The sequence below is a fragment of the Eptesicus fuscus genome, chromosome 1 (genome assembly GCF_027574615.1).
Source record: "Eptesicus fuscus isolate TK198812 chromosome 1, DD_ASM_mEF_20220401, whole genome shotgun sequence".
NCBI classification, from domain to species: Eukaryota; Metazoa; Chordata; class Mammalia; order Chiroptera; family Vespertilionidae; genus Eptesicus; species Eptesicus fuscus.
In genome coordinates, this window is record NC_072473.1 from 28,173,459 (window position 1) to 28,198,446 (window position 24,988).

General features: G+C 38.2%; 1 protein-coding gene and 1 pseudogene across 1 annotated transcript in view; one reads left to right on the plus strand and one right to left on the minus strand.

Moving 5' to 3' along the window:
* The first annotated feature begins 10,590 nt into the window (after positions 1 to 10,590).
* Positions 10,591 to 11,744, plus strand: LOC103302857 (mitochondrial fission regulator 1-like; annotated as a pseudogene).
* A 6,183-nt stretch (positions 11,745 to 17,927) lies between these two features.
* The window catches only part of KLHL4 (kelch like family member 4), a 99,898-nt gene continuing 92,837 nt past the window's right edge, over positions 17,928 to 24,988 (minus strand). The window contains exons 10-11 of the mRNA XM_054715967.1: positions 19,610 to 19,781; positions 17,928 to 18,006 (exon numbers count right to left, since the gene is read on the minus strand). Of these exons, the coding sequence (XP_054571942.1) occupies positions 17,947 to 18,006; positions 19,610 to 19,781 (232 nt within the window). The 3' untranslated portion in view covers positions 17,928 to 17,946. The remainder of the gene's footprint in view (positions 18,007 to 19,609; positions 19,782 to 24,988) is intronic.

The following is a 24,988-nucleotide window of genomic DNA, read 5'->3' on the forward strand; positions in this document are numbered from 1 at the left end:
TATGCTGCCATAAAAAAGAAGGAATTCTTACCATTTGCAGCAACCTGGATGGAATTGGAGAACATTATGCTGAGTGAAATAAGCCAATCAATGAAAGAAAAATACCACATGATCTCACTCATTTATGGATAATAAAGAACATTATAAACTTGAACAAAAAGATAGATACAGAGTCAGTAAAGCATCAAACAGTCTGTCAAATTATAGCAGGAAGATTAGGGAGAGGTGGGGAAGATAAAAGATCAACCAAATGACTTGTATGCATGCATATAAACATAACCAATGGACGCAAAAGTCTGGGGGGTGAGGGCATATATGGGAGCGGGGTAGGGGGGGCAACGGTAAGATATGTGCACATATAATACCTTAATAAAAAAATGAAAAAAAAACACAAAAGAAAAAAAAATAAAATAAAAATAAAAAGTTTTAATTTCAGATCATCCCTTGTAGTTACCTTAAGTCTCTGAGTTTGCAAGGCCGCCACACAGGCCTTGACTGAGTTAGGATAGCATGTGGCCCCTTTTCTTCCCCAGCTAGATATCCTGGTACAGATTAATTCTGAAGGTCCTAACTTTTATTTGTTATGGCTTTTCCACTTTTTAAAAAATTTTTATAAGAGTTTATTTGAGCCAAATTGATGACAAGCTGGGAAGCAAGATCTCAAGTGCTCCCACTTTTCCACAATTTATGAGAAGCATCTGGCAATTAAATTCAGTGACTGTTGGCTTCTCTTGTTTAAACAGTGTGGTGAGATAGAGTGCCCTTTTCTTTCCCCCTCCTCCTTGCTATTTTAACAGCTTCAGGATCATTTGCACTAAGTAGTCTCTGGTTAGTGAAGTTGAATTAATATACCTCCTCCTCCTCTCCTTCTTCCCTTCCTCCTTCTCTCCTACATTCTTTGTAAGAAGATGTTTTAACCCTTTGTATTCAAGATAAGATTCTGTTCCAAACAGCCTGCAAAGTTTTTTGGCTTTGTTTAATTTTCCTCCCTCAGTTTCCCTATTCCTCTTGTCATAAAATTTTCCTAGCTTCTTACTATCTTATAATTTTAGAGAAATAAAATGCTTATAGGGAATTTTATGAGCAATTGTATGGTAAGAAAATCCAACACACTTTCTTAATAACAAAACATTCAACAACTATGACTTGAAGAGAAATTCCTCAAGCTGATAAAGGGTATCTATGCAAAACTCAGAGCTAAAATCATACTTAATGGTGAAAGACTGAAAGCTTTCTCCGTAAGATCTGAAATAGGATAAGGTGCCTGTTCCCACTACTTTTATCCATTATTGTGCTGGTGGTTTTTAAAAATAAAAATAAAAATAAGCAAAAGGTATCTAGATAGGAAATGAATGAGTAAAAATATCTATTTGCAGATGACATGAACTTATATGTAGAAAGTCATGAAGAATCAACCAAGAACTTACTAGAGATAATATAAAACTCAGCAAAGTGGCAGGGTATAATATTGAGGAGATAGATGGAGACAAGGCAGTTAGGGATAGGAGCTAGAGTGGGGTAGCTAAATGGAGAAGTCTAGGAGTGACATGAGGCAGCTTGCTGGCTACTGCTGGCCACACCTGATTCCAGAGAAAATCAGTGGAACAAACAGGATGACCTAGGGCTGAACCCAGTGGGGTGGGGATGACTGAGCCCAGCTGGGAGGGGACAGTTATGTCACCCCACACTTGAAGTAACAGTCCCAAATCAGGTCCATCCTGCTGATGGGAACTCAAGTTCAGAAATGATTGAATATTACATGGAATACCTTGAAAATAACAATCAAAAGCTAGCAAGGTATACGTATATCCCTAGACAAAGAGCTTCAGTGGTAACCGACTTTGGACCCCATTCCTGCCACCTCTTGCTGCAGAGAGTCTGTCTGTCTCTCAATAAACTTTGCTTCTGCTTGCTGTCTTTGTCTGTGAATTCATTCTTTGATTTTGAAAGATAAAATGCTCAGACATGACCACTGCATTTTGGTTTCAACATTAATATCCAAAAAGGAGTTGTATTTCTATATACTAGCAATGAATAATCCTATATAATAAAGAGCTAATGTGCAAATGGTCATCATGCCCTCGTGCCCTTGTTCAGGGAATGGGGACCTGAGGCCGGGCCAGGGGGCCTGAGGCCGCTACCCCCACCCGGCGCCAGGCTGAGGGACTTGAGGCTGTGCCCCCTGCCCTGTGGGACTTGACGGGGGTGAGGCCGGCCGGGTCTGGGTCTCGCGCGATTTCGAGGTGCCCATGGGTCGTTGGGGACTTGACTCTGGATCCCATGGCACGCCCCAGACTCTGACAGGAGAGAGATTTTCATATACATTTTACTAATTTTCTTTCATCTCTGACACTTCTATTATAGAGAAAGGACAAATAGCAATATTAAAATATTTCCTCTAATTAATTCCCTTTTAATGTGCACAAATTTCATACACCAGTCCACTAATCTAAAAATAAAAACCTAAAGAAAACAATTACCTTTACAATAGCATGAAAGATAATGAAATACTAATATATTAATTAATTTTATTCTAATAGAAAATTAATACTTTGTACACTAAAATGCTTATATATATAAAAGGCTAATATGCTAAGTATCTGACCATCTGACCAGTTGCTATGATGCACATTAACCATCATGGGGCAGACACTCAACACAGGAGTTGCCGTGATGTACACTGGCCATTTACAGAGAAATGGCACCGTGGACCTGGCACCCACAAAGCAACACTCAACTTCCCCCAAGTGGGACACAGGCCCCACCACCACCCCAGAGCAACAGCCCACCAAATTGCAGCCAAGGCTGCCTAGACCCCATGGCGCAAAATGCAGCACAGCCTGGAAACGGTGGCTGTGTGCGCCTGGTAATGATGCCACATAGCAATGCTCAGCTTCCTCTCCCTAGCAACTAACCTCCTTTCAGTTTCTTCAGCTCAGGAACACAACTTGCTTTATAGCCAGGTGGAAACATTTTACACTTTAATCAAATGTCTTTGAAGCGTTTTCCCATGCTTCATCTCATTTGATCCTCACCGAAGTCCTGGAATAGCCGAAACCGGTTTGGCTCAGTGGATAGAGCGTCGGCCTTCGGACTCAAGGGTCCCGGGTTCGATTCCGGTCAAGGGCATGTACCTTGGTTGCAGGGACATCCTCAGTAGGGGGTGTGCAGGAGGCAGCTGATCGATGTTTCTCTCTCATCGATGTTTCTAACTCTCTATCCCTCTCTCTTCTTCTCTGTAAAAAATCAATAACATATATATTTAAAAAAAAAAAAAAAAAAGTCCTGGAATAGGTAGATAGGAGACTCGGTGGAATCCTATTTTCTTTTCATTAGCTGGAAAATGGAGATTTAGAAAGCTTAGAAATTTGACCCAACTGAAAGAAGTAAGAAATGGTGGACCTTGAAAATGACTTCAGGTTTTGTCACTGTGCAGAATATAGTCAAACACTGCTGCAGTTAAATATTTTACCCTTTGTTCTCCCTAAATGTTCTACAATAATAATCTGCTTCGTGTCGATATTTACTGCTGTGTTGCTGACAATTACCTGAAAGAGAAGTTGGGGTGCTTCACTGGGCTGGAAAAATTTAGCTAAATCAGAAAGCACGTCTGATTAAGTAAGTTTATTCTATATATATAAAAGGCTAAGTTGATTCGCACATGCATGATACACATAAAGCTCTCGCTGGCACCAATTGCACGCATGCGTTTTGATCTGTCATTGTCGATTGTGATTTGGTTGACACTTCTATTATAGAGAAAGGGTGAATAGTGATATTAAAATACTTTTTGTAATTAATTTATTTTCAATATGCACGAATTCATGCACTGGGTCACTAGTATAATTGAAAGAAATTAAAGACCTATATAAATGGAAAGACATCTGTATATATGAATCAGAAATTTTAATAGTGTTATGATGGCAATTCTCTCCAAATTGACCTGTAGATTCAATATAATTGCTATGAAAATCCCAGTCCAGTTCTTTATAACAGAATAACCAGAACAATCTTGAAAATAATAATAAATTTGAAGTCCTCATCCATCTTGATTTCAAGACTAACTAAAAGCTATGGTACTCAAGATAGAGTGGTTCTGTCATAAGAAAAGGCATCCAAAGACATTGAATTAGAATATTTTAACTTCAGATGAATACAAGATTTAACATCTGTATGGGTAGGAGGCATGAAGGTCTAAAGCAATACAGCCACCATTATTTTGCTGAAATAGGTTAGTTTTTCTTAGATGTGAGTGAGCCTCTAGTTGTTCTGTTTCCCAGTTGTACAAAATATATTTCAAAGTTTTCTTAAAGTCAAACTTGTCCATTTTTCAAATAAATTCCTTCATCAGTGTTCTTCCACTGTAATCCTATTTTAATATTATCAAGGAGGCTGAGGAGGTTCAAGACTTATAGAATGTATATTTATATACTTACTTTGTTATATCTATATGTGGGATTTTCTTTACACTAAATTTATTTGGCATGTCATGCTTTTTTTTTTTTTTCAGTTGAAAGAAGTGTACAGTTACGTAGAGTTACATGCCCAGATGGTAGAATCAGAACTGAAATACAGGTAGACTAATTCTAGATTTCATGCTTTAAACACTTTTGCTTTGTGCCAGTAACTAGTGGAACATACATTCAAGTATGCAGGCATTCCAGAAAACTTTGGGCATCTATTTAGAGAGGGAATTGTGCATCTTCCCAGAACAAGAAAACCACAATTACAAACAGAAATGCCTATAATAGAATGGTTGGAGAACCAACAAAAGTCCTCACATTAGCTTTTTTAAAATTATGGTAAAATTCACATAGCATAAAATTTACTCTTCTATTCATTCACTTATTTTATTTATTTTTAATTTTAATTTATTGGTGTGACATTGGTTCACAAAACCATATAGGTTTCAAGTGTACAACTCAATAAAACTTAATCTGCACACTACACCCATTTTTCCAAACAGTCTCTTTCAGTCTCCATTTTTGCCCCCTTTCCTACCTCCACCTAGCCCTCACTCCCTTTCCCTCTGGCTACCACTGCCCTGCTGACTGTGTATATGTGTTAATCATTCATTTTTTGGTGTATAGGTCAGTAGTGTTAATTAATACATTCACATCAGATTGCAAACAATCTCCAGAACTATTTTCATCTTGCAAAATTAAAAACTTCATATCTATTAAATAGCAAATCTCTATTTTACCATTTCCCAGTGCCTAGAAAGTTATATTCTACGACCTGTCTTTATGTATTTAACTACTCTAAATACCTCATGTAAGTAGAATCAGACACTGTTATCTTTTTGTGACTGGTTTCTTTCACTTAGCATAATATCCTATATAATAAAGAGGTAATATGCAAATTGACCATCACTCCAACACACAAGATGGCCGCCCCAAAATGGCCAGCAGGGGAGGGCAGTTGGGAGGGACCAGGCCTGAAAGGGAGGGCAGTTGGGGGCGATCAGGCCTGCAGGGGAGGGCAGTTAGGGGTGACCAGGCCGGCAGAGGAGGGCAGTTGGGGAGTACCAGGCCTGCAGGGGAGGGCAGTTGGGAGAGACCAGGCCTGCAGGGAAAGAAAGTTAGGGGCAATCAGACTGGCAGGGGAGCAGTTTGGCATCAATCAGGCTGGCAGGGGAGGGAAGTTAGGGGCAATCAGGCTGGCCAGGGAGGGCTGTTAGGGATGACCAAGCTGGCAGGGGAGGGCAGTTAGGGGCAATAAGGCCTGTAGGGGAGCAGTTAGGCTTCAATCAGGCTGGCAGGGGAGTGGTTAGGGGGTGATCAGGCTGGCAGGCAGAAGTGGTTAGGGGCAATCAGGCAGGCAGGTAGAAGTGGTTAGGGGCAATCAGGCAGGCAGGCAGGCAGGCAAGCAAGCAGTTGGGAGCCAGCAGTCCTGGATTGTGGGATCGGTCTTAAACAGGCAGTTGGACATCCTTTGAGGGGTCCCAGATTGGAGAGGGTGCAGGCTGGGCTGACGGACACCCCCCACCCTGTGCATGAATTTTGTGCACCAGACCTCCAGTATTTAATATGTATCCATATTGTAGCATGTTTCAAAAACATTTTTTATAGCAAAGGTGGAAATTTATTGAAGAACAAGTACAGACTCCCAAGTGGGGAAGGGGAAAGAGTCCCACTGAGTCCCTTTTCCCTAAGGTTTATAAAGGCTGCAGTTCTTGGTGCCTTGATATCCCTTCTGATTGGTCACTATTCCCCTTTGAATTGGTTACTATAGTAACTCCTGAGCTCAAAGGTTAAATCTCATATGGGCCATGTGAGGCCCTCCTCCCTAATTGTTCTCCTATTCCCTCTGGGCTTTCTTCTTCCTTCTTTAATTTATAAATATAGACTTTCTGTTACTCACAGTTCCCTTATCTTATGTAAATGTAACTGTTGCCACTCGTCTTTTGGAAATGTAACTGCTCCTGGCTCCCTTGTCTTATAAAAATGTGCCCTTTTGCAACTCTATAGCCCTGTGTGTTTTTTCCATGGACCTTTTAATTTTTAAAATTTCCTAAACCTGCCTATTTCACCCCTAAAATTCCTATTTCACCCCAAAACAAAATATTTTTAAGCTTAATAATATTCACATATATGCCATATTTTGTTCATTCATCCAAAAATGTACATTTGGATTACGCCCATGTTTTCACTATCATAAACAATGCTACAAACATCAGTGTACAAATATCTTTTAAAAAATCTATATTCAATTATTGAGGGTATATACCCAGAAGTGGAACTCTGGATCTCACAGTAATTTTACATTTAATTTTTTTGAGGACATGTTATACTGTTTTTCATAGCAGGTACACCATTTTACATTCCCATCAGTATTGCATAAATGTTCTAATTTATATCATCACCGACATTTGAATTTTGTTTTTAAATAATAAACATCTTAATGGAAGTGAATTTGTATCCCATTGTAATTTTGATTTGCATTTTAAATAATTAGTGATATTGGTCATCTTTTCATGTGTTTACTGTCCATTTGTATGTTTCCTTTGACATATGTCTATTCAAGCCCTTCTTACATTATTTAACTTGTTTGTCTTTTTATTGTTGAGTTTTAGGAGTTTTTATATATAATGGACATTAATCCCCTGTTAGATATATTATTTGCAATATTTTCTCCTATTCAATAGGTTGCCTTTCATTCTGTTGATTGTTTCCATTGATGCACAAAAGTGTTTTGTTTTTACTTGATACAAATTTATTTTCTTCTTTTTTTGCTCACTTAAGCTTTTTGTATCATATCCAAGAAACCATTGCCAAATCCAATGTCATAACACTTTTCTCCTATGTTGTCTTCTAAGAATTTTATAGTTTTATCACTTATATTTAGTTCTTTCATTAATTTTTGTGGAAGAGTAATTATCTGACTTCACTATTTTGAATGTAGATATTTAGTTTTTCCAGCACCATTTGTTTAAAAGATTCTTTTCAACATTGAATGGACTTGGAACCATTGCTGAAATAATCTGACCATTTATATGAAAGGTTATTATTTGATTGTCTATTATATTCCATTGGTCTATATGTCTGCCTTTATGCTAGTACCACACTATTTTGGTAACTGTATCTTTGTAATAAGTTTTGAATCAGGAACTGTGAGTCCTTCAAAGTTGTTATTTTAAAGACTGTTTTGGCTATTTGATGTCTCTTGTGATTCCATATAAAATTTAGAATGGATTTTTCCATTTCTTAAAAAGTTGTCATTGATTCGGCTGGCATGGCTCAGTGGTTGAGTGTCAACTATGAACCAGGAGGTCATGGTTCAGTTCCTCGTTGGGCATATTTCTGGGTTGGAAGCTCAATCCCCAGTGTGGGGCATGAAGGAGACAGCCAATCAATAATTCTCTCTCATTATTGATGTTTTCCTCTCTCTCCCTCTCCCTTACTCTCTGAAATCAATAAAAAAAAAGTTGTCACTGATATTAGAAATTCCATTGAATCTGTAGATAACTTTGGTTAGTGTCATCTTAACAATATTAAGTCTACCAATACGTTTGCACTGCACATCCTTCCATTTATGTGTGTCTTCTTTCATTTCTTTCAATAACATTTTTTATAATATTCAGTGTATAAGTCTTTTCCTCCTTGATTGTGTTTATTCCTAAGTAGTTGATTCCTTTTGATCTTATTGAAAATGGAATTGTTTTTCTAATTTCCTTTTTGGCTTATAAATTATTAATGTATAGAAGTGCAGCTGATATATTTATGTTGATTTTTTTTATCCTGCCACTTTGCTGAATGTTAATTAATTCTAACAGTTTTTTTTATTGATCTTTAAGTTATCTACCTATAAGATCATATTACCTGTGAAAAAACATAATTTTATTTCTTTATTTTCATTTTGGATGGATTTTATTTCTTGTCTAATTACTCTATTAGGATGTAATGCTAATATACTGTGTTGAATAAAAGTGGTGAAAACAATCATCCATGTATTGTTAAAAATTGAGTATTTGAAAAAATATCCACTTCTCTCAGTCTTTTCAGATTGGCTCTGTTCAGGGGAAGAGCTTCACTAATTAGCCCATTATGAAGGCTCAAGGTAGTTTGAGGCCTTTTCTAATTTTGCCAAAACATGAGTATTTTGAAATATCTTAATTTCCTAGGAGTTTCACTCTTGCTTCTTCTTGGGGCCTTAGATGTTTTGTTGTATTCCTCTATCCATAATTTCTTTTCTTCAGGCACCCACATGTTTGCAAACCCTTGAGCTTTTTATGTGCTGATACCCCCACCACATGCTTACATTAGCCTACAACTCTGAGCAATCCCTTATACATGGATGGCAAAGCAGCTCCATTTATGCCCAAAGTATCTCAAAGTATTTTTATTTCTTCTATAAGCTTCTGACCTGCATCCCTTTAACCACAGTGAGTTGAACTCCATGTATCTTATGGTGTGGCTCCACTTATGCTGTTATAACAAAATACCACAAACTGAGCAGCATCTAAGGAACAAAAAATTATTTTTCACAGTTTTGAAGGCTAGGAAGTCAGAGGTCAGGTTGCCAGCATAGTTAGGTAAGGGCTGTCTTCCAGATCACAGATATCTTGTTGTATCCTCGCATGGCAGAGTGAGGCAAGGGAGATTTCTGGATTATCTCTTACAAAGTTATTAATCTCTGCTGTCATGATCTAATTGATAGGGAACATAAAAATACATTTTTGGAAGGGGGTTAGCAATCTGACTCTATACCTAGTTAATCAGTATCCCTAATACACATTCTTGTTAGCCAATAATTAACTCATTGCCCCTTCCTTAATTATCTGGTCTTGCAAGACCTATTTACCTAAATATTCACATTTTACAGAGGTCATAAACCATGAACAATACACAACCCCCAGAGGGGGTTATCAGTGCTGGCACCAGGCCAGGCCTTTAGGTGTGGTCTCACACCTGATCAGAGAACCAACACATGGGGCTTTTTGCAAAGTCCATGAAAGGTCCGGAATCTGATCCATATTTGGGGCACAAAGAAACAAAAGAGTATAAAGATAAAGCTTCTTCCATATTGGCTTGCTCAGGATTTGGAAACAGTCTCCGCTGAGTCATGGTACTAGTACATCTGGAAATAAATGGGTTTTTCCTATATCTCTGAGTACTCCTGTGTGGATTTTTCCAGTGGCCTGATAAATTCTGTAACATAATAACCTTCAAAAAGCCCCACATAATAATATCATCACATTGAGCGTTAGGATTTCAACACATACATTTGAAAGGAACTAATCATTCAGATCATAGAATCATCCAAAATGCTGAGTTTGGAATATCGACTTTTTCAACCCATTCACTCCCCTCCTTAAAGCCCAGCCAATACCCCCTACCCCCACTCTGTCCAAGTGAAAAATCTCTTCCATACCCAGCTACAAAACGTATATTATCTACCAGTTGAGTGTTATAGGTCTTCATGTAATTTAGGTAAGTTGTTTCTTCTATATTCAGTCTGCCTAGACCAGTGATGGGCAACCTTTTGAGCTTGGTGTGTCAAACTTCGCCAAAAAACTGAGCATAACTCGGGTAGTGTGTCACTTTGAGGAAAAAACATTATTTCGCAAATGTTTCATCCTCAGAAGCAACAAATGTTTCATCCTCGGCATGCGACTGCTTCAGCGGCTGCATGTCATCAGAAATGGCTACGCGTGTCAGTGCTTACACGTGTGTCATAGGTTCGCCATCACTGGCCTAGGCCCACATGAATCATCCAAAAGTGCCCTGATATAATCAGAATTGGTTCCACTGTTCCCCAAATGAGCAGACATATTAGTGTGACTTGGTAAGATTTTGATTTGTTAACTGATCCTTTATCATTCAATTTCCCTCTTCCCTTCTCCTAATACATGAAAGCAACTTAGCTTTCATTGCCTTAAGAGAAAGATGTGGCAGGGAACAAAGCGGATACAGATTGAATTTTTTCTGATCTTGGGATTCTCAAATTGTAATTCTTAGGGCAGTAAGCTGGAAGCTGGAGTAGGTGAGGAAGATGCTTGCTGCCTCATAGCTGAGTATGCTTTAAGGACCATGGATGCTATGTATGTCTGAAGCAATGAAATGCAAATTTGGAGAAACTGCTATCTCAATGCTTGGCTGAATTAAGCACATAATTAGGATGGTTTGACAATAGGTTAGAGTAAGCAATTGGTACTTTGTTCTGGGAAGCTATATGGTTCATCTCAAAGTATCCTAAGGAAACTCAGTAATAATTTATCTCTGACCTAGTCCAAGAGTTCAGTTTCAGATTACCAGCCCTATAACAGAATGGAGCCCCAGTAACCCAGGAGAAACTATAATAACATATTTTGCTATTGTTGGCCTGTTGGATGGGTAGCCAAAGAAGGATGTGCTCAATAAAATGAAGGACAGAGGTCAGGTCAAGGCAACCCCTTTAGGATGACCTTTCTTTCTTTGAGAAGCTCCCAAGCAGGAAGTTTTCCTTACCAAACCTATCTCTAGAAGAGCCTCAATTGAAGACACCACTGGCAAATGAGGAAGCAGTACAGAAAATAAGTGCTCTTGAAAATGAACTTGTTGCTCTCAGATTGCCAAAATATTGACCTTGCAAGAATGGGCAAAATCTCACTGTAGTAGATATATTTTTAATTTTTTAAATTAAATTTATTGGGGTGGCATTGGTTAATCAGATCATAGGTTTCACCCTAGCTGGGTACTCATTTGGAGCATGGTCTCCATACACCAAGGTTTCAGGTTTGATCTGGGATCAGAACATATAAAAAAATCAACCAATAAATGCATAAATAAGTGGAACATTAAATTAACGTTTCTTTCTCTTTCTGTCTCTCTAAAATCAATAAATACATTTAAAAAACTGATAGATTTTAAGTTCAATGCAGTTGATTTAGATTCTACCACATCTGTTACTATAGTGCCACCTCTGTCCCACAACCTTCATTTTCTCAGCATTCCACTGAAGTATATCAACCATTGATCTGATCAGAGAGCCGAGAGAGAAAAACTGGGCTGGAAAGACTTTATTTATTGAAATTTTTTCTTATGTCCCTTACAAGGGCGGGGAACATCCGGCCTGTGGGCTGTATAATCATTTGGTCTGGCCCTGCCAAGGCATTAGGGGTGAGTTAATTAAATGTTTGACCAAATATAGCAGGCTAGTTTTTTTTTTCTTGCAATGAAAACTTTATTGTTATTTTAGTCGTAATTGCATACCAGGCCTCTATGATGAATGCATTAAGGTTTACTTGTGATGAAGTAAACTAGGTATGCGAGTCAGGTTGTTTGGTATTGATAGTTTAGTCTTTCCTGAAAAAGGTGTATTTCTATTTTTTTATTTTTTAAATTTCTTTATTGATTAAGGTATCACATATTTGTCCTCATCCTCCCATTCCCATCCCAAACCCCTCCCCACGCATGCCCCCACCCACCTGTTGTCCGTGACCACTTGTAAGGCTTATATGCATGCATACAAGTCCTTTGGTTGATCTCTCCCCCTTACCCCTCCCCTCCCCTACCTTCCCTCTGAGGTTTAACAGTCTGATCGATGCTTTCCTATCTCTGGGTCTGTTTTTGTTCATCAGTTTATGTTGTTCATTATTTCCCCTGGATGAGTGAGATCATGTGATACTAGAAATACACTTATAAGAACCTTAAATGAGACAAGCCATAATGGTTATGCTGAGAAGCAAATGAATCAGTCTGTAGTGAGTTTCTTTCTGAGCCAACAGTTCTTTTGAGTCCCAATTTCAATGTCAAACAGTCCTGCGAATCATATTATGAGTATCCAAATGGACATTGGCAGAAAAAGGTTCCCCACCCCTGGTTTAAAAGACCATAAATGTTTTATATTTCATTTTATTTTTGTTGTTGTTGTTTAAATTTATTTTTATTGTTAAAAGTATTACAGATGTCCTTTATTTCCCCTATTGGCCCACTCCATCCTGCACACCACCCACCCTAAGCCTTCATCTTACTAATGTCTGTGTCCATGGGTTGTGCATCCTATCTTAAAAAAGAGTAATATGCAAATTAACCATCACTCCACTACACCCACTAGCCATGCCCACCATCCAATCAGGAATGAGTATGCAAATTAACCCAACCAAGATGGCTGTGGCTACAGAGAGAGCAGCAGGGAGGCTTGCGTTTCTCCAGCAATGGAGGAAGCCAAGCTCTATGCACACCCTAGCTGGCTCAGGCCTCCACTTAAGGCTACAAACTTTCAATTATAGAAGATAAATAAATCCCAAGAAAAATGGTGGCAGCCAAGGAGCTGGAGAGAGCAGGAGGCTAGGGTTGCCCCTGGTGATGGAGGAAGCCAAGTTTCTGCAGCCTTGGCCTGCTTTGGCCTTTGCTTAAGGCTACAAAGTTTCAATTATGGAAGATAAATAAATCCAAACAGAAATGGCTGCCGCCATGGAGCGAGCAGAAGGCTTGGTTCTGCTCCAGGCTACAAAGTTTCAATTGTAGAAGATAAGTAAATCCCAGATACCAGGGCTTTCACTTGGGTCACTGGGGGGTGTGGCCGGCCTGCAAACCACCATAGGCCCCTTTCCCAGGCCGCCCCATGCCTCAAGGGAACCCCCACCCTGATCCGGTACACCTTTCAGGGCAAACCATCTGGTCCTCACCCATACACCAGGCCTCTATCCTATCGAATAAAAGAATAATATGCAGATTGACCATCACTCCAACACAAAAGATGGCTGCCCCATGTGGTCAAAGATGACTGCCCCCATGTGGACACAAGATGGCCATCACAAGATGGCCAGCAGGGGTGGGCAGTTGGGAGGGACCAGGCCTGCAAGGGAGGGCAGTTGGGTGTGATCAAGCCTGCAGGGGAGGGTAGTTAGGGGTGACCAGGCTGGCAGAGGAGGGAAGCTGGGGGTGACCGGGCCTGCAGGGAAGGGCAGTTAGGGGGGACCCAGGCCTTCAGGGGAGAGCAGTTGAGGGGACCAGGCCTGCAGGGGAAGGCAGTTGGGGGGGACCAGGCCTGCAGGGGAGGGCAGTTAGTGGCAATCAGGCTGGCAGGAGAGCAGTTAGGCATCAATCAGGCTGGCAGGGGAGTGGTTAGAGGGTGATCAGGCTGGCAGGCAGAAGTGGTGAGGGGCAATCAGGAAGGCAGGCAGGAGAGCAGTTGGGAGCCAGCACTCCTGGATTGTGAGGTGTCCCAGATTGGAGAGGGAGCAGGCTGGGTTGAGGGACACCCCCCCCCTCGTGCATGCACCAGGCCTCTAGTATATTCATATTAGAACAGCCCTAAGAAACCTCATATGTTAAATATGCTAGAGATCCTTAAAGATATGGACAATGTAAAACTTCAGTCAGTAAAAAGTCAGAACATGCCCTGGCCAGTTGTTCAATGGTTAGAGCGTAGACCCAAGAACCAAAGGGTCATGGGTTTGCTCCCCGGATCGGTAGGGTTGCATATAGGAGGCAACCAATCCATGTGTGTGTGTGTCTCTCTCTGCCCCCCTCTCCCTTTCACTATCTCTCTTTAAAAACTGTTCAGAACAATATATAAAGCCCAAGCCTGTGGATACTACTGACACTACTGCCCTCATAGAAGAGGCTCTGAAAAATAAATTTGCTTACAAGTATTGAAGTGATAACCAAGGTGAGGCTGAAAAAGGAATTCCAAAGTCTGCATCAGAGGCCACTTCAGAAACTGTTGTTTGGGATACACATGTTGAAGTCCACAGGAAAAATAAAAGCTTAATTGAAAATGTTTCAAATTCCTAATATACAAGGAGCTGAGAAAGACTATCCTGGTTCAGCTGTTGGTTTGTTAGGACTATTTGACTAGTAGAAATCACACTATTTATCAAATACCTGAATTTAGTATTCATTAGTCTCCTTTGAACTCTCATTAGAGGATTAAGCAATAGCAAAAGCGCTCTAAGTTTATGTTTGCGTTTTTGAGGTCAGTTCTGAAGTTTTCCAGAACTCACATGTGTTCTGACATACCATGTTTATTTAAAACAAAACAAAACATATTTTTATTGATTTCAGAGAAGGGAGAGATAGAAACATCAATGATGAAAGAGAATCATTGATTGGCCACCTCCTGCACGCCCCCTACCAGGGATTGAGCCTGCAACCCCGGCAAGTGTCCCAACAGGGAATCAAACTGCGTTTGATCTCCTGGTTCATAGGCTGATGCTCCACCACTGAGCCACCACAGCCAGGCTGACATCCCATGTTTTTAATGTGTAGTCAGGATGTTTAGGTTTCCCGTCTTGAAAACAATTATATACATTTCAGAATGAAGAAAGGACATTTGTAGAGGTAATTTTTGTTAACACTAATTTATCTGTATAAATGTTCTCTGCGATATATTTAGATATAAAGCAGTCTATGTAAATTACATAATGAGGTACTGTTATCATGTGTTTTCACTGATCGTTTACTAGTCAATGATGGAAGAGCTGGCATAACAGTTTGTTGGAGTGAATTGAGATTGGAGTCTTCTCACCTTGAATAGAACTTTTAGATTTTCTCTCACATTTTCTTTGAGATGGGGTTTGAGAAGGAACTGAAAAATGCTCACTGCTGAGATTCCATAATGCTTTCCTTTAAAAAGGACAGTCAAGGATCATGAAAGCTGCTTTCACCTCAGAGCCATCTAGTGCTGAGGAAGAAAATGTAGTTTGCAAAAAGGGAGGACTCAAATGATAGATTTAAATATATTTTAAGTGAAACCCAGAATGTACAATGGAGGTTTCCTTTCAGTTTAATAAATGGCATTATAAAGATGACATGTTAATAAGTTAATACTTCTAGAAATTGTTGGCATAATGAAGTTTAATTTTTTTTAATACTGGACAAATTACTAGCTTTATAATGGAACACTGAATAGGCAAAATAATTTCTTGTAAGTTGTTCATCATTGGTCAGAATGATGTTCTGTTGAATTACATTATGCAGTATAAACCTTAGGTGTTATTAGAAAGTGGAAAACTGCTCTTCTCATCTAGGGATTATAATGAATTGCTATAAGTGATCATTTTAAAATATGTAAGAAATCTTCATGATTTTTAAAAATTTCTGGTAAACGTAGCTACAGTTAGTTCCAAATCTTCTACTATGAGTAAATAGTTGGATTTATTATTTAAATCAGTTTTAAAAGGTTGTATTATCTGAGATGGGGTGGGAGATGAGAAGAGTTGATAATCAATTTTAAGGTATTGAAAATATATGCAATGTTCTAGATGTTGTCAAGTTAGTTGTTGGGGTAATTTTACATGGTTTGGTTATTCAGCTTAATTCTGAACTTTGGTTTATTTTACATATACTGTTGATGTACATTGTTTCTAATTGTTTTATATGGTTTAAACATTCTGCCTGGTTATTCCTGGATTATCAACACTTCAATTTAGATACATAATCATAATTTAAAATATGTTGATCTACAAACCACTGGATAACTGGAAAATAATTGTACTTATTCATATTCAGTTCCCATTTCCTTCCTGGATAAACATCAAGGCTGTTCTCCCTTACCACTTTTCCATTAATGGCTGAAACATGACTGGTTGTATTCAATGAAATGTGAGTGTATGTTTCTTCTTGGCTAAGGAATTTGAAAGCCACTATGCTGCTCCACACTCTCTCTTCTCCGGTCTTAGTGGTCTTGGAGGTCACATTTTGGGATATTGGTGTCACAGGATGTAGAGAAATCAAATCTCTAAGGAAAGTCCATTTCTATCTTCAACCCATGCTAACACCCCCTCCTCCCCCCACACACAACCTGAATCAGACTTTACATGAGTGATAAACATTTGCTCTGCTAAGTCAGTAAAATTTTGAGGTTTCTTTATTGGCACAGCCTTGTTTCAGCCTATTTTGATGACTGTAAATATTGTTACAATTTCATCCTCCAGTGGCTGATGAGCCAGATTCTGCAAATTCCTTGGGCATACTACCTTTTTTTGTCCATAACATTTTTATGATGCTGGATAATAAATTAAAAGCCTCCAGAGGAAACAATAATATGTGATCAATCATGAGCTTTGCTAATTAATGCTTGTGTCTCATTCTCTATTTCTCCACAGTCACATTAAGATAATGAGTCTCTTTCAGGAAGAGGATTATGATATTCATGTATCACGTTTATGTGCTTTGGATTCAAACAACTGTGGCTTTACCACGTAGTAGCTGTGTGGTTTAAGACAAGTCACTTCACCTTATTTTTCCAGTTGTCTCATTGTTGGTTTCACATACTACAATACAAAGCCTGTTTAAAAGAATATATTGCAGAAATTCTAAAATTGTACATTTATTTGAAAAGTTGTTTTCATTAAGAAGTTTTTTCAACATTTTATCTTAAATATTTTTATAATGGGATAAATGCAAATAAAAATTTAAAGGTAAAGTACAACCCAACTAACCATTTTGTTTTTTTAATTTAAAAATGTTTATTGTAGTATGCCTATCCTTAACATTTTCTACAGGATTAATATAACATTAACAGAAAAGCATGTATTGCTACATAGAAGATAAATACAGAATTTTCCATGGATATCAAACATTTTTGTGTTTCCATGTGTTAATATTGTAGAACAGTTTCTCAGTTCTATTGTACTTCAAAATTGTTTTTAAAAACTTGTTAAAATTAATGGTAGATGTTGGCAGGTTCACAGAAACGTTTGAAGGGAATACTACTTTCTATACAAGTAAGACCCTGACATTTTACAGCAGAGGTCACAGGTAATGTTCATATGATAAATATTCACTATTTTATCATATAGATTTTGTATATGAAATTACCATAATATTTCACTGGTAATAAATCCAACATGTTAAGTAATACCAAATTTATATGTATGTACTGGAAGATGGTACTGTAAAAGAGTAAATTTGTGAAAATTTTAATATATTGTGATTACCATAACAAATTATACCAATGAGTTTTTCATTTTTTTTCCCTTGTCAACCCAGTAAAAGCTTCCCATTAATATATGTAAGGTATTATTTACTTATTTGGAGATATTGTTTGAATAAGAGAATGATGTATTACTGAAAATCAGACTATATTTTAAGCTTTAGAGGTTCTCTTTATATTAGTTGTGGTCCAGATAATAGAGTACCTTTATTTGAAATAGAAAACATTTTTAATTTCTCAGCCTCTTAACTTAAAAATTAACAATGCTTTTAAAGCCTTTCATACTTTGGCCAGTATCAATTTCCTTTAAACATCTTAAAGTAATGAGGCTAAATCTAGATGAGCAGATTTCCATGTATATTATCAGCTGTAACACCAAACAATCTTAACACCTACTTGTAATTCATGTTTAAAAGTTGATTTGGTTTCGCAAATGAGAGCAATCATAACTACATATTAAAATGATGCAAGAATTTTTATGTTTGATTACTAATTGAAGGAAAGAATATGTTTCTTCCTCCTCTCTTCTTTCTACTTCATTTCTTAAAATTATCCAGTTTTTCTCCATTTGATGAGATAGCTTTATGGTAGCTTCACCACCACAACGCATGCACCAGCTCTTCCAATGTTAACAGGAACTTCCTAACACAGGAAACAAAAACAGGAAAAGAACTGATGTTTAAGTGAATTCTGTATTTAGCACAGTATAGCATATTAGAGCTGATAAAGTCCTTAGCTATTCTGGTCTAACCTTCACCTTGCATAAAGGCAAGGGAAAATGTAGCCCAGATAACAGTCCAGTGTGGTAGAAAAAAACAAAAAAAAACATAGTGTTTAAAAAGATGTACATATGAGATTGAGGAGCAGGAGATATTGAGTAAATTTCACCTCTCTGGTAATTTTCTCACTTGAAAAATTACAGCAAATAATACTTATCCTTCAAGGTTTTTGTTAGAGTTAAGTGAGATAATAAATGAAAATAATTTGTCATATAGAAGTTATAACTCCATTATTTGTTCTCTTTCACTCTTTCTGACATTACACAATGAAAGAGTGAAAATCCAGGAACAGAATCCAGGCATTTTAGGTGCATACAATTTTCAGAAAAGTAAATTTAATCACCTGAGACAATCATTTTGATTATTGTATTTGACCTAACTTGTTTGCTAAATTTTTTTTTCATTTCTAGTTGGTCTTAAGCATTGATACAACCAACATGGAATGATTTGAATATTTTCAAGGGTCTTAATGAATCAAGTTGTTGAAGGAATGAGATAGAGACCCATTATCAGGTATCATTACATTAACATATATTTAGAACAGTAACCAACAAGCTATGTAGAGTACAGAGCAGCAGGAAATCAGTATAAGGAAAGGTGACGTTAGATACCAAATACAAGGTTTGCATGTTTGTGGAAATGGTGAAGAGTTAATCATATTTCATTTTTATTAACCAATTATTTAATTAACAAACCACCATTAGATATTTTGCAATAAGTCTAGAGCTATCCCTAGAAAAACTGTCACAAGCATCAAGTTTGCCTTGAGCATTCTCGCGATGTCCTTTCAGTTCCCCAGCTTATATACTGTCATTATAATTTATTTTGTTAGATGAGATGCCCAGAACTTTTGAGAGGATTTAATTCCAGTCTCTTACTATGCACTAAATTTCTTGAATGACTGATTAGAAGTTATGACTAGTGCAGTTTATAAATATCTATAAGGAGGGGATTGAAATATTTGCCTTCTTGGACACCAGTGATAAGAAGGGGCAGATATTTATGGATGAGGACGTTGCTCTTTGGTTCTCAAGTCATAATATATACATAGGAAATTGGCCAAATAGTAAAGCTCTTGAATTCTGTATTTAGCATAATATAGCATATTAGAGTTGATAAAGTCCTTAGCTATCCTGGTCTAACCTTCACCTTGCATAAAGACAAGGGAAAATATAGCACAGGTAACAGTCCAGGGTGGTTGAATCTGATTCACTATAATGTGAAAGAAATGATTACATAATGTCAAGTGACTGACTTTCATATAAATACTGATGGATCCTGCTAATGATCAACTAGATCATCTAGTAGTTTTCTATAGCTTAGATAAAGCATGTTTTACAAATTTTGTGAAATGAATCTGATTAGACCCTAAAGATGCAGTGAATGAAACTAATTTCAAACATATTTTAAAATATATTTTATTAAAACCTGAAATATACCAATTTGAATACTTTTAATAAGAGTACCTGTTTCCATTCATCTTTTTGTGCATCATATGACTCAACGGTATTCAAATAAGAATGTCCATCATATCCTCCAACCACAAAGAGTTTGTCTCCTAGAGTACACACAGCGACAGCATCTCGAGGAACACTCAGAGGCGCCACAGTTGACCATGAATCATGTTTTGGATCATACCTTAAGAGGTTTAGGAATACATTTGAGAAGGAAAGTCCAATATAGTATTAAAATAAAAAATAATAGGTTTTAATAAAACGTATACTTATCTAATATAAGAAATTAACATACCTTATAAATATCAAGTGTGGTCTAACTAGTAAATGTGAAAGATAAGTACATGACAAAACTCTCTTCAGCCACCAGAGGACACTCAAAGCATATAAAAATGTATTCTTTCCAAAAAGATCATGCATTTCTTTGGTTGGCACTTAGATTTTCTATGAGGAAATTTCACTTATTAGTGTCTTAACGTGTGAAATATGTTCCCTCTCTCATTTATTATGCTGGTCTCATTTTTCTCTTATTCTTTGTATATCAAAGTTATAAATGAAACGCCTGATCTTGCTTATATGAGAGTTCAGGTTTTAAGTAAATCTGAATATAATTGTTTATTTAATTTAAATATATTTTTATTGATTTTAGACAGGAAAGGAGAGGGAGAGATAGAAACATCAATGATGATAATCATTGATTGGCAGCCTCTTGAATGTCCCCTACTGGGGATCAAGCCAGCATCTCCGGGCATGTGTCCTGACCTAGAATCCAACTCATGACCTCCTGGTTCATAGGTTGATGCTCAACCACTGAGTCACACTGGAAGGACTGAATATAATTGTTTTTTAGTTTCATAGAATGTCATATCATGGTTTTAATACTGTTTTTTGGCTAGAGTGGCCATAGCCTTATTCTATATTTTTCCCCTTTGAGAGTTCTTGTTTACCTTTGCAGGAGCCTAGGATTATTTCCACTTTAATTTGAAGTTCACTTTTTATCCCAAACCTTCCTCTAAGCAAAATGAAAGATAATTCAATAAATAATATCTATTAAAATCTTCACCAGGAATTCTCTCCTAAAATTTTAAGTCTATATTTTAAAAATGCATAATGAAAAAATCTAAAAGAAGTGAACAGTAAAAGAAAACTCCTATAATTATACATAAAATATTCTTTGATTTTATATTGGCTTATTTCTAAAATTTAATGATAAAGATGTATTTTACAAAGAGACATTAATTAATTAGCCTCCACTATTTTCCTTATATTTCTACTATCCCTCTTATTTATGTTTTTAATCTCTTTAATCATATTCTAAATCATCTTATTCCAGCTTATATTTGATCTGACCTTATGTCCAATAATATTTTTAATAATGCCTGAGATTTTCAATAATTAAGATCACCTCAATGTCCAGAGCATATTTTTTAGTATCACGGAGCTTATCACCTTAAATTCTGATGTTATAAACCCAGAACCAGATAATCCATAGCTGTGCGCTTTAGCTAAGCTGCATCTTCAACACAATTGCTGTTATACTCTGAGGCTGCAGTTAGCATAAGAATACACACATGGATGAATGGTGAACCAGGGATCATAAAAAGATTTCCTTAGAGTTTGCAACCAAAACCCAAGAGTGTCATGCATATGCATTATAATTAATTCTAAAAATATGGCTAATGCTAATATTATCTGGATAATTCTTGATTAAATAGAGGAATTTGGGGAATGTTGAATCTTTTGAAGAAAAAAAAATTGTAGTATGGTTACTATCTGTAAAGACACACAGAAGATATTATTAAACACTAGAGGCCCGGTGCATGAAATTCATGCACTCGGGGATCCCTCAGCCCAGCCTGTATCTTCTCACAGTCCAGGAGCCCCCAGGGGATATCCAACTGATGGCTTAGGCCTGCTCCCCACATCCTTAGTGCTGCTGTGGGGGCGGGAGAAGCTCCTGCCACCACCACTGCACTCATCAGCTGTGAGCCAGGATTCTGGTTGAGTGGTGCTCCCCCTATAGGAGCGTACTGACCACCAGGAGGCAGCACCTGCGTTGAGCGTCTGCCCCCTGGTGGACAGTGCACGTCATAGCGACCTGCCGTTCCACCATTTGGTAGATTTGCATATTAGCCTTCTATTATATAGGATAAAGTTAGTCACGATATTTCTTTCAAATTAAAATAGCATAATGTCTTTCCTTTTTGCTTTTCCATCTCTCCTTATAGTGGAACTAAAATGGAAGAGAAATAGTTATAAACTTATTCCTGCACTAAGAGAAATGATGTTGAGAAGTTGGACAGATACATGCAAAAAATGAAACTAGACCACGAACTTACACCATACACAAGAATAAACTCAAAATGGATAAAAGAGTTAAATGTAAGATGTGAAACCATAAAAATTTTAGAAGAAACTACAGGCAGCAAAATCTCAGACATCTCTCATAGCAATATGTTTGGGCAGTGATGGCGAACCTATGACACGCGTGTCAGCACTGACACGCGTAGCCATTTCTGATGACACGCGTCCGCTGAGACGGCCGCATGCCGAGGATGAAACATTTGCGAAATAATGTTTTTTCCTCAAAGTGACACACTACCCGAGTTATGCTCAGTTTTTTGGCGAAGTTTGACACACCAAGCACAAAAGGTTGCCCATCACTGTGTTTGGGAGTACATCTAGGGCAAAGAAAAGGAAGGAGAAAATACACAAATGGGACTATATCAAAGTAAAAAGCTTCTGCACAGCAAAAGAAACCATTAACAAAACAGCAGGAAAGCACACTGCATGGGAGAACATATTTTCCAATGATATATATGATAAGGGGTTAATTTCCAAAATGTATAAGAAACTCATACAACTTAACAAAAGGAAGACAAATAATCCAATTTTAAAAAAATGGGCAAAGGACCTAAAAAGACACTTCTCCAAAGTGGACATACAGATGGCCAAGAAGAATATGAAAATAATGTTCAAAGTCACTAATCATTAGAGAGATGCAAATTAAAACAACACCTCATACCTGTCAGAATGGATGTATCAATACATCAACAAATGACATGTGCTGGTGAGGATGTAGAGCAGTGGTTCTCAACCTTTCTAGTACCGCAACCCTTTAAAACAGTTCCTTATGTTGTGGTGACCCCCAACCATAAAATTATTTTCGTTGCTACTTCATAACTGTAATTTTGCTAGTGTTAATGAATCGTAATGTAAATATCTGTGTTTTCCGATGGTCTTAGGCTCTACAGCAGTGGTTCTCAACCTGTGGATCGTGACCCGCAGGTTGAGAACCACTAGCAGGGTCACCTAAGACCATCGGACATCCTTCTCACAATCAAGGAATGCTGGCTCCCAACCACTTGCCTACCTGCCTGCCTGATTGCCCCTAACTGCTTCTGCCTTCCAGCCTGATAACACCCTAACTACTCTCCTGCCAGCCTGATTGCCCCTAACTGCCCTTCCATGCCAGCCTGGTTGCCCCTAACTGTCCTCCCTTGCTGGCCTGGTCGCCCCCAACTGCCCTCCCCTGCTGGCCCAGTCACCCCTAACTTCCGTCCCTTGCCAGCCTGGTCATCCCTAACTGCCCTCCCCTGCAGTCCTGGTTCCCCCAAACTGCTCTCCCCTGCAGGTCTGGCCGCTCCCAACTGCCCTCCCCTGCAGGCCTGGTCGCTCCCCAACTTCCCTTCCCTACAGGCCTGGTTCCTCCCAACTGCCCTCCTCTATAGGCCTGGTCGCCCCCAACTGCCCTCCTTTGCCAGCGTGGTCACCCCTAACTGCCCTCCTTTGCCAGCGTGGTCACACCTCCCCTGCAGGTCTGATCACCCCCACCTGCCCTCCCTTGCAGGCCTGGTCCCTCCCACTGCCCTCCCCTGCTGGCCTGATTGCCCACAACTGCTCTACCCTGCCAGCCATCTTGTGGCGGCCATCTTTTGTCCACATGGGGGCAGCCATCTTTGACCACATGGGGGCAGCCATCTTGTGTGTTGGAGTGATGGTCAATTTGCATATTACTCTTTTATTAAATAGGATTTAAATTCCTGAAAGAAAAATTCTGTCAACTGAGAATTCTATAACCAGCAAATCTGTCCTTCAAAAAGGAGGGAAAAATTAAAGCATTCCCAGGTGAACAATAGTCAAAAGAGTTCATTACTAGTAGATCTGTTATACAAGATATTCTAAAAGAAGTCCTTTAAGTTATAATATACAAATATTAGACAGTAACTCAAAGTCATACAAATACAATAAATTTCTCTGCTAAAGATAAATACATAGAAAAAATATAAAATGAACTAGTTAATTTGGGTTTGCATTTACATTTTTTATTCTTTTATAGGTCTTAAAAAACAAAAACATGAAAATAATTATAAAAGCATGCAAATGGATACACAATATATAAAGAGACAATTTGTGATGTCAATAACATAAAGAAGGGGAGAGGGCAGAGCTGTAAGAATAGAATGATTTTATGCAATTAAATTAAGTTGATACTAATTTAAAATATATTGGTAAACTTTTAGGACGTTATATGTAATCCTCATGGTAACCACAAAAGAAATAGTTATAGAATACACAAAAAATAAATTTAGAAAGGAATCAAAGCTTGTCACAAATAAAAATAAACCAAACCCAATGAAGGCAAGAAGTGAGGACTAAAATACAAAACAGGTATGACATGTGAATATAAATTAAAATATGGCGATATAAGTCCTTCTAAATAATTAACATCTATCAAAAGGCATACCTTGGCAGAAAAGACTCTTTCTTTTTACAAGAGACTGTCTACAAGAGACTCACTTTTGATATAAAGAAATGCATAGGTAAAAAAGTAAATGGATGAAAAAATATATTCCACACAAATTGTAATCAAATGTGAGCAGGAGTGACTCTACTGACATTATACAAAATTAGAGGCCAAGTGCAGGAATTTGTGCATGGCGGGGGGGGGGGGGTACCGCAGGAGGTTGGCCAGCAGGCCCTGATCTAGTTATGTAGATGTGCTGAGGTACAGCAAGCAAAGACCACAGACAGAGCACCCCAAAACTGTCTGAACACCAGCCATGTTCTGAGGTGGAAATACAGCTCTACTTCGCTGCCTGCGCTCAGGCCACCTCACTCTCCCCAGGGCAGAGTTGCTGACAGACAGACAGGTTGTCTCTCCTACCTCAGCAGCACATTTTCTTGGGGTTCCACTCCCAAGCATGATAGCCGACTTCGGTCAATGGTGGCACACTGCCATAGGAGCGCTAGCCAATCAGCGGTTGGGAGCCTGGAAAGGCACCGGGCTGAGCTAGAAGTGGCTGACGGGGTCAGAAGGCTGAGCGGCACTGTGCGGTAGCAGAGGTAAGATGGCGGTGGTGCTTACTTTACATCTTTGCAGTTAGGCTT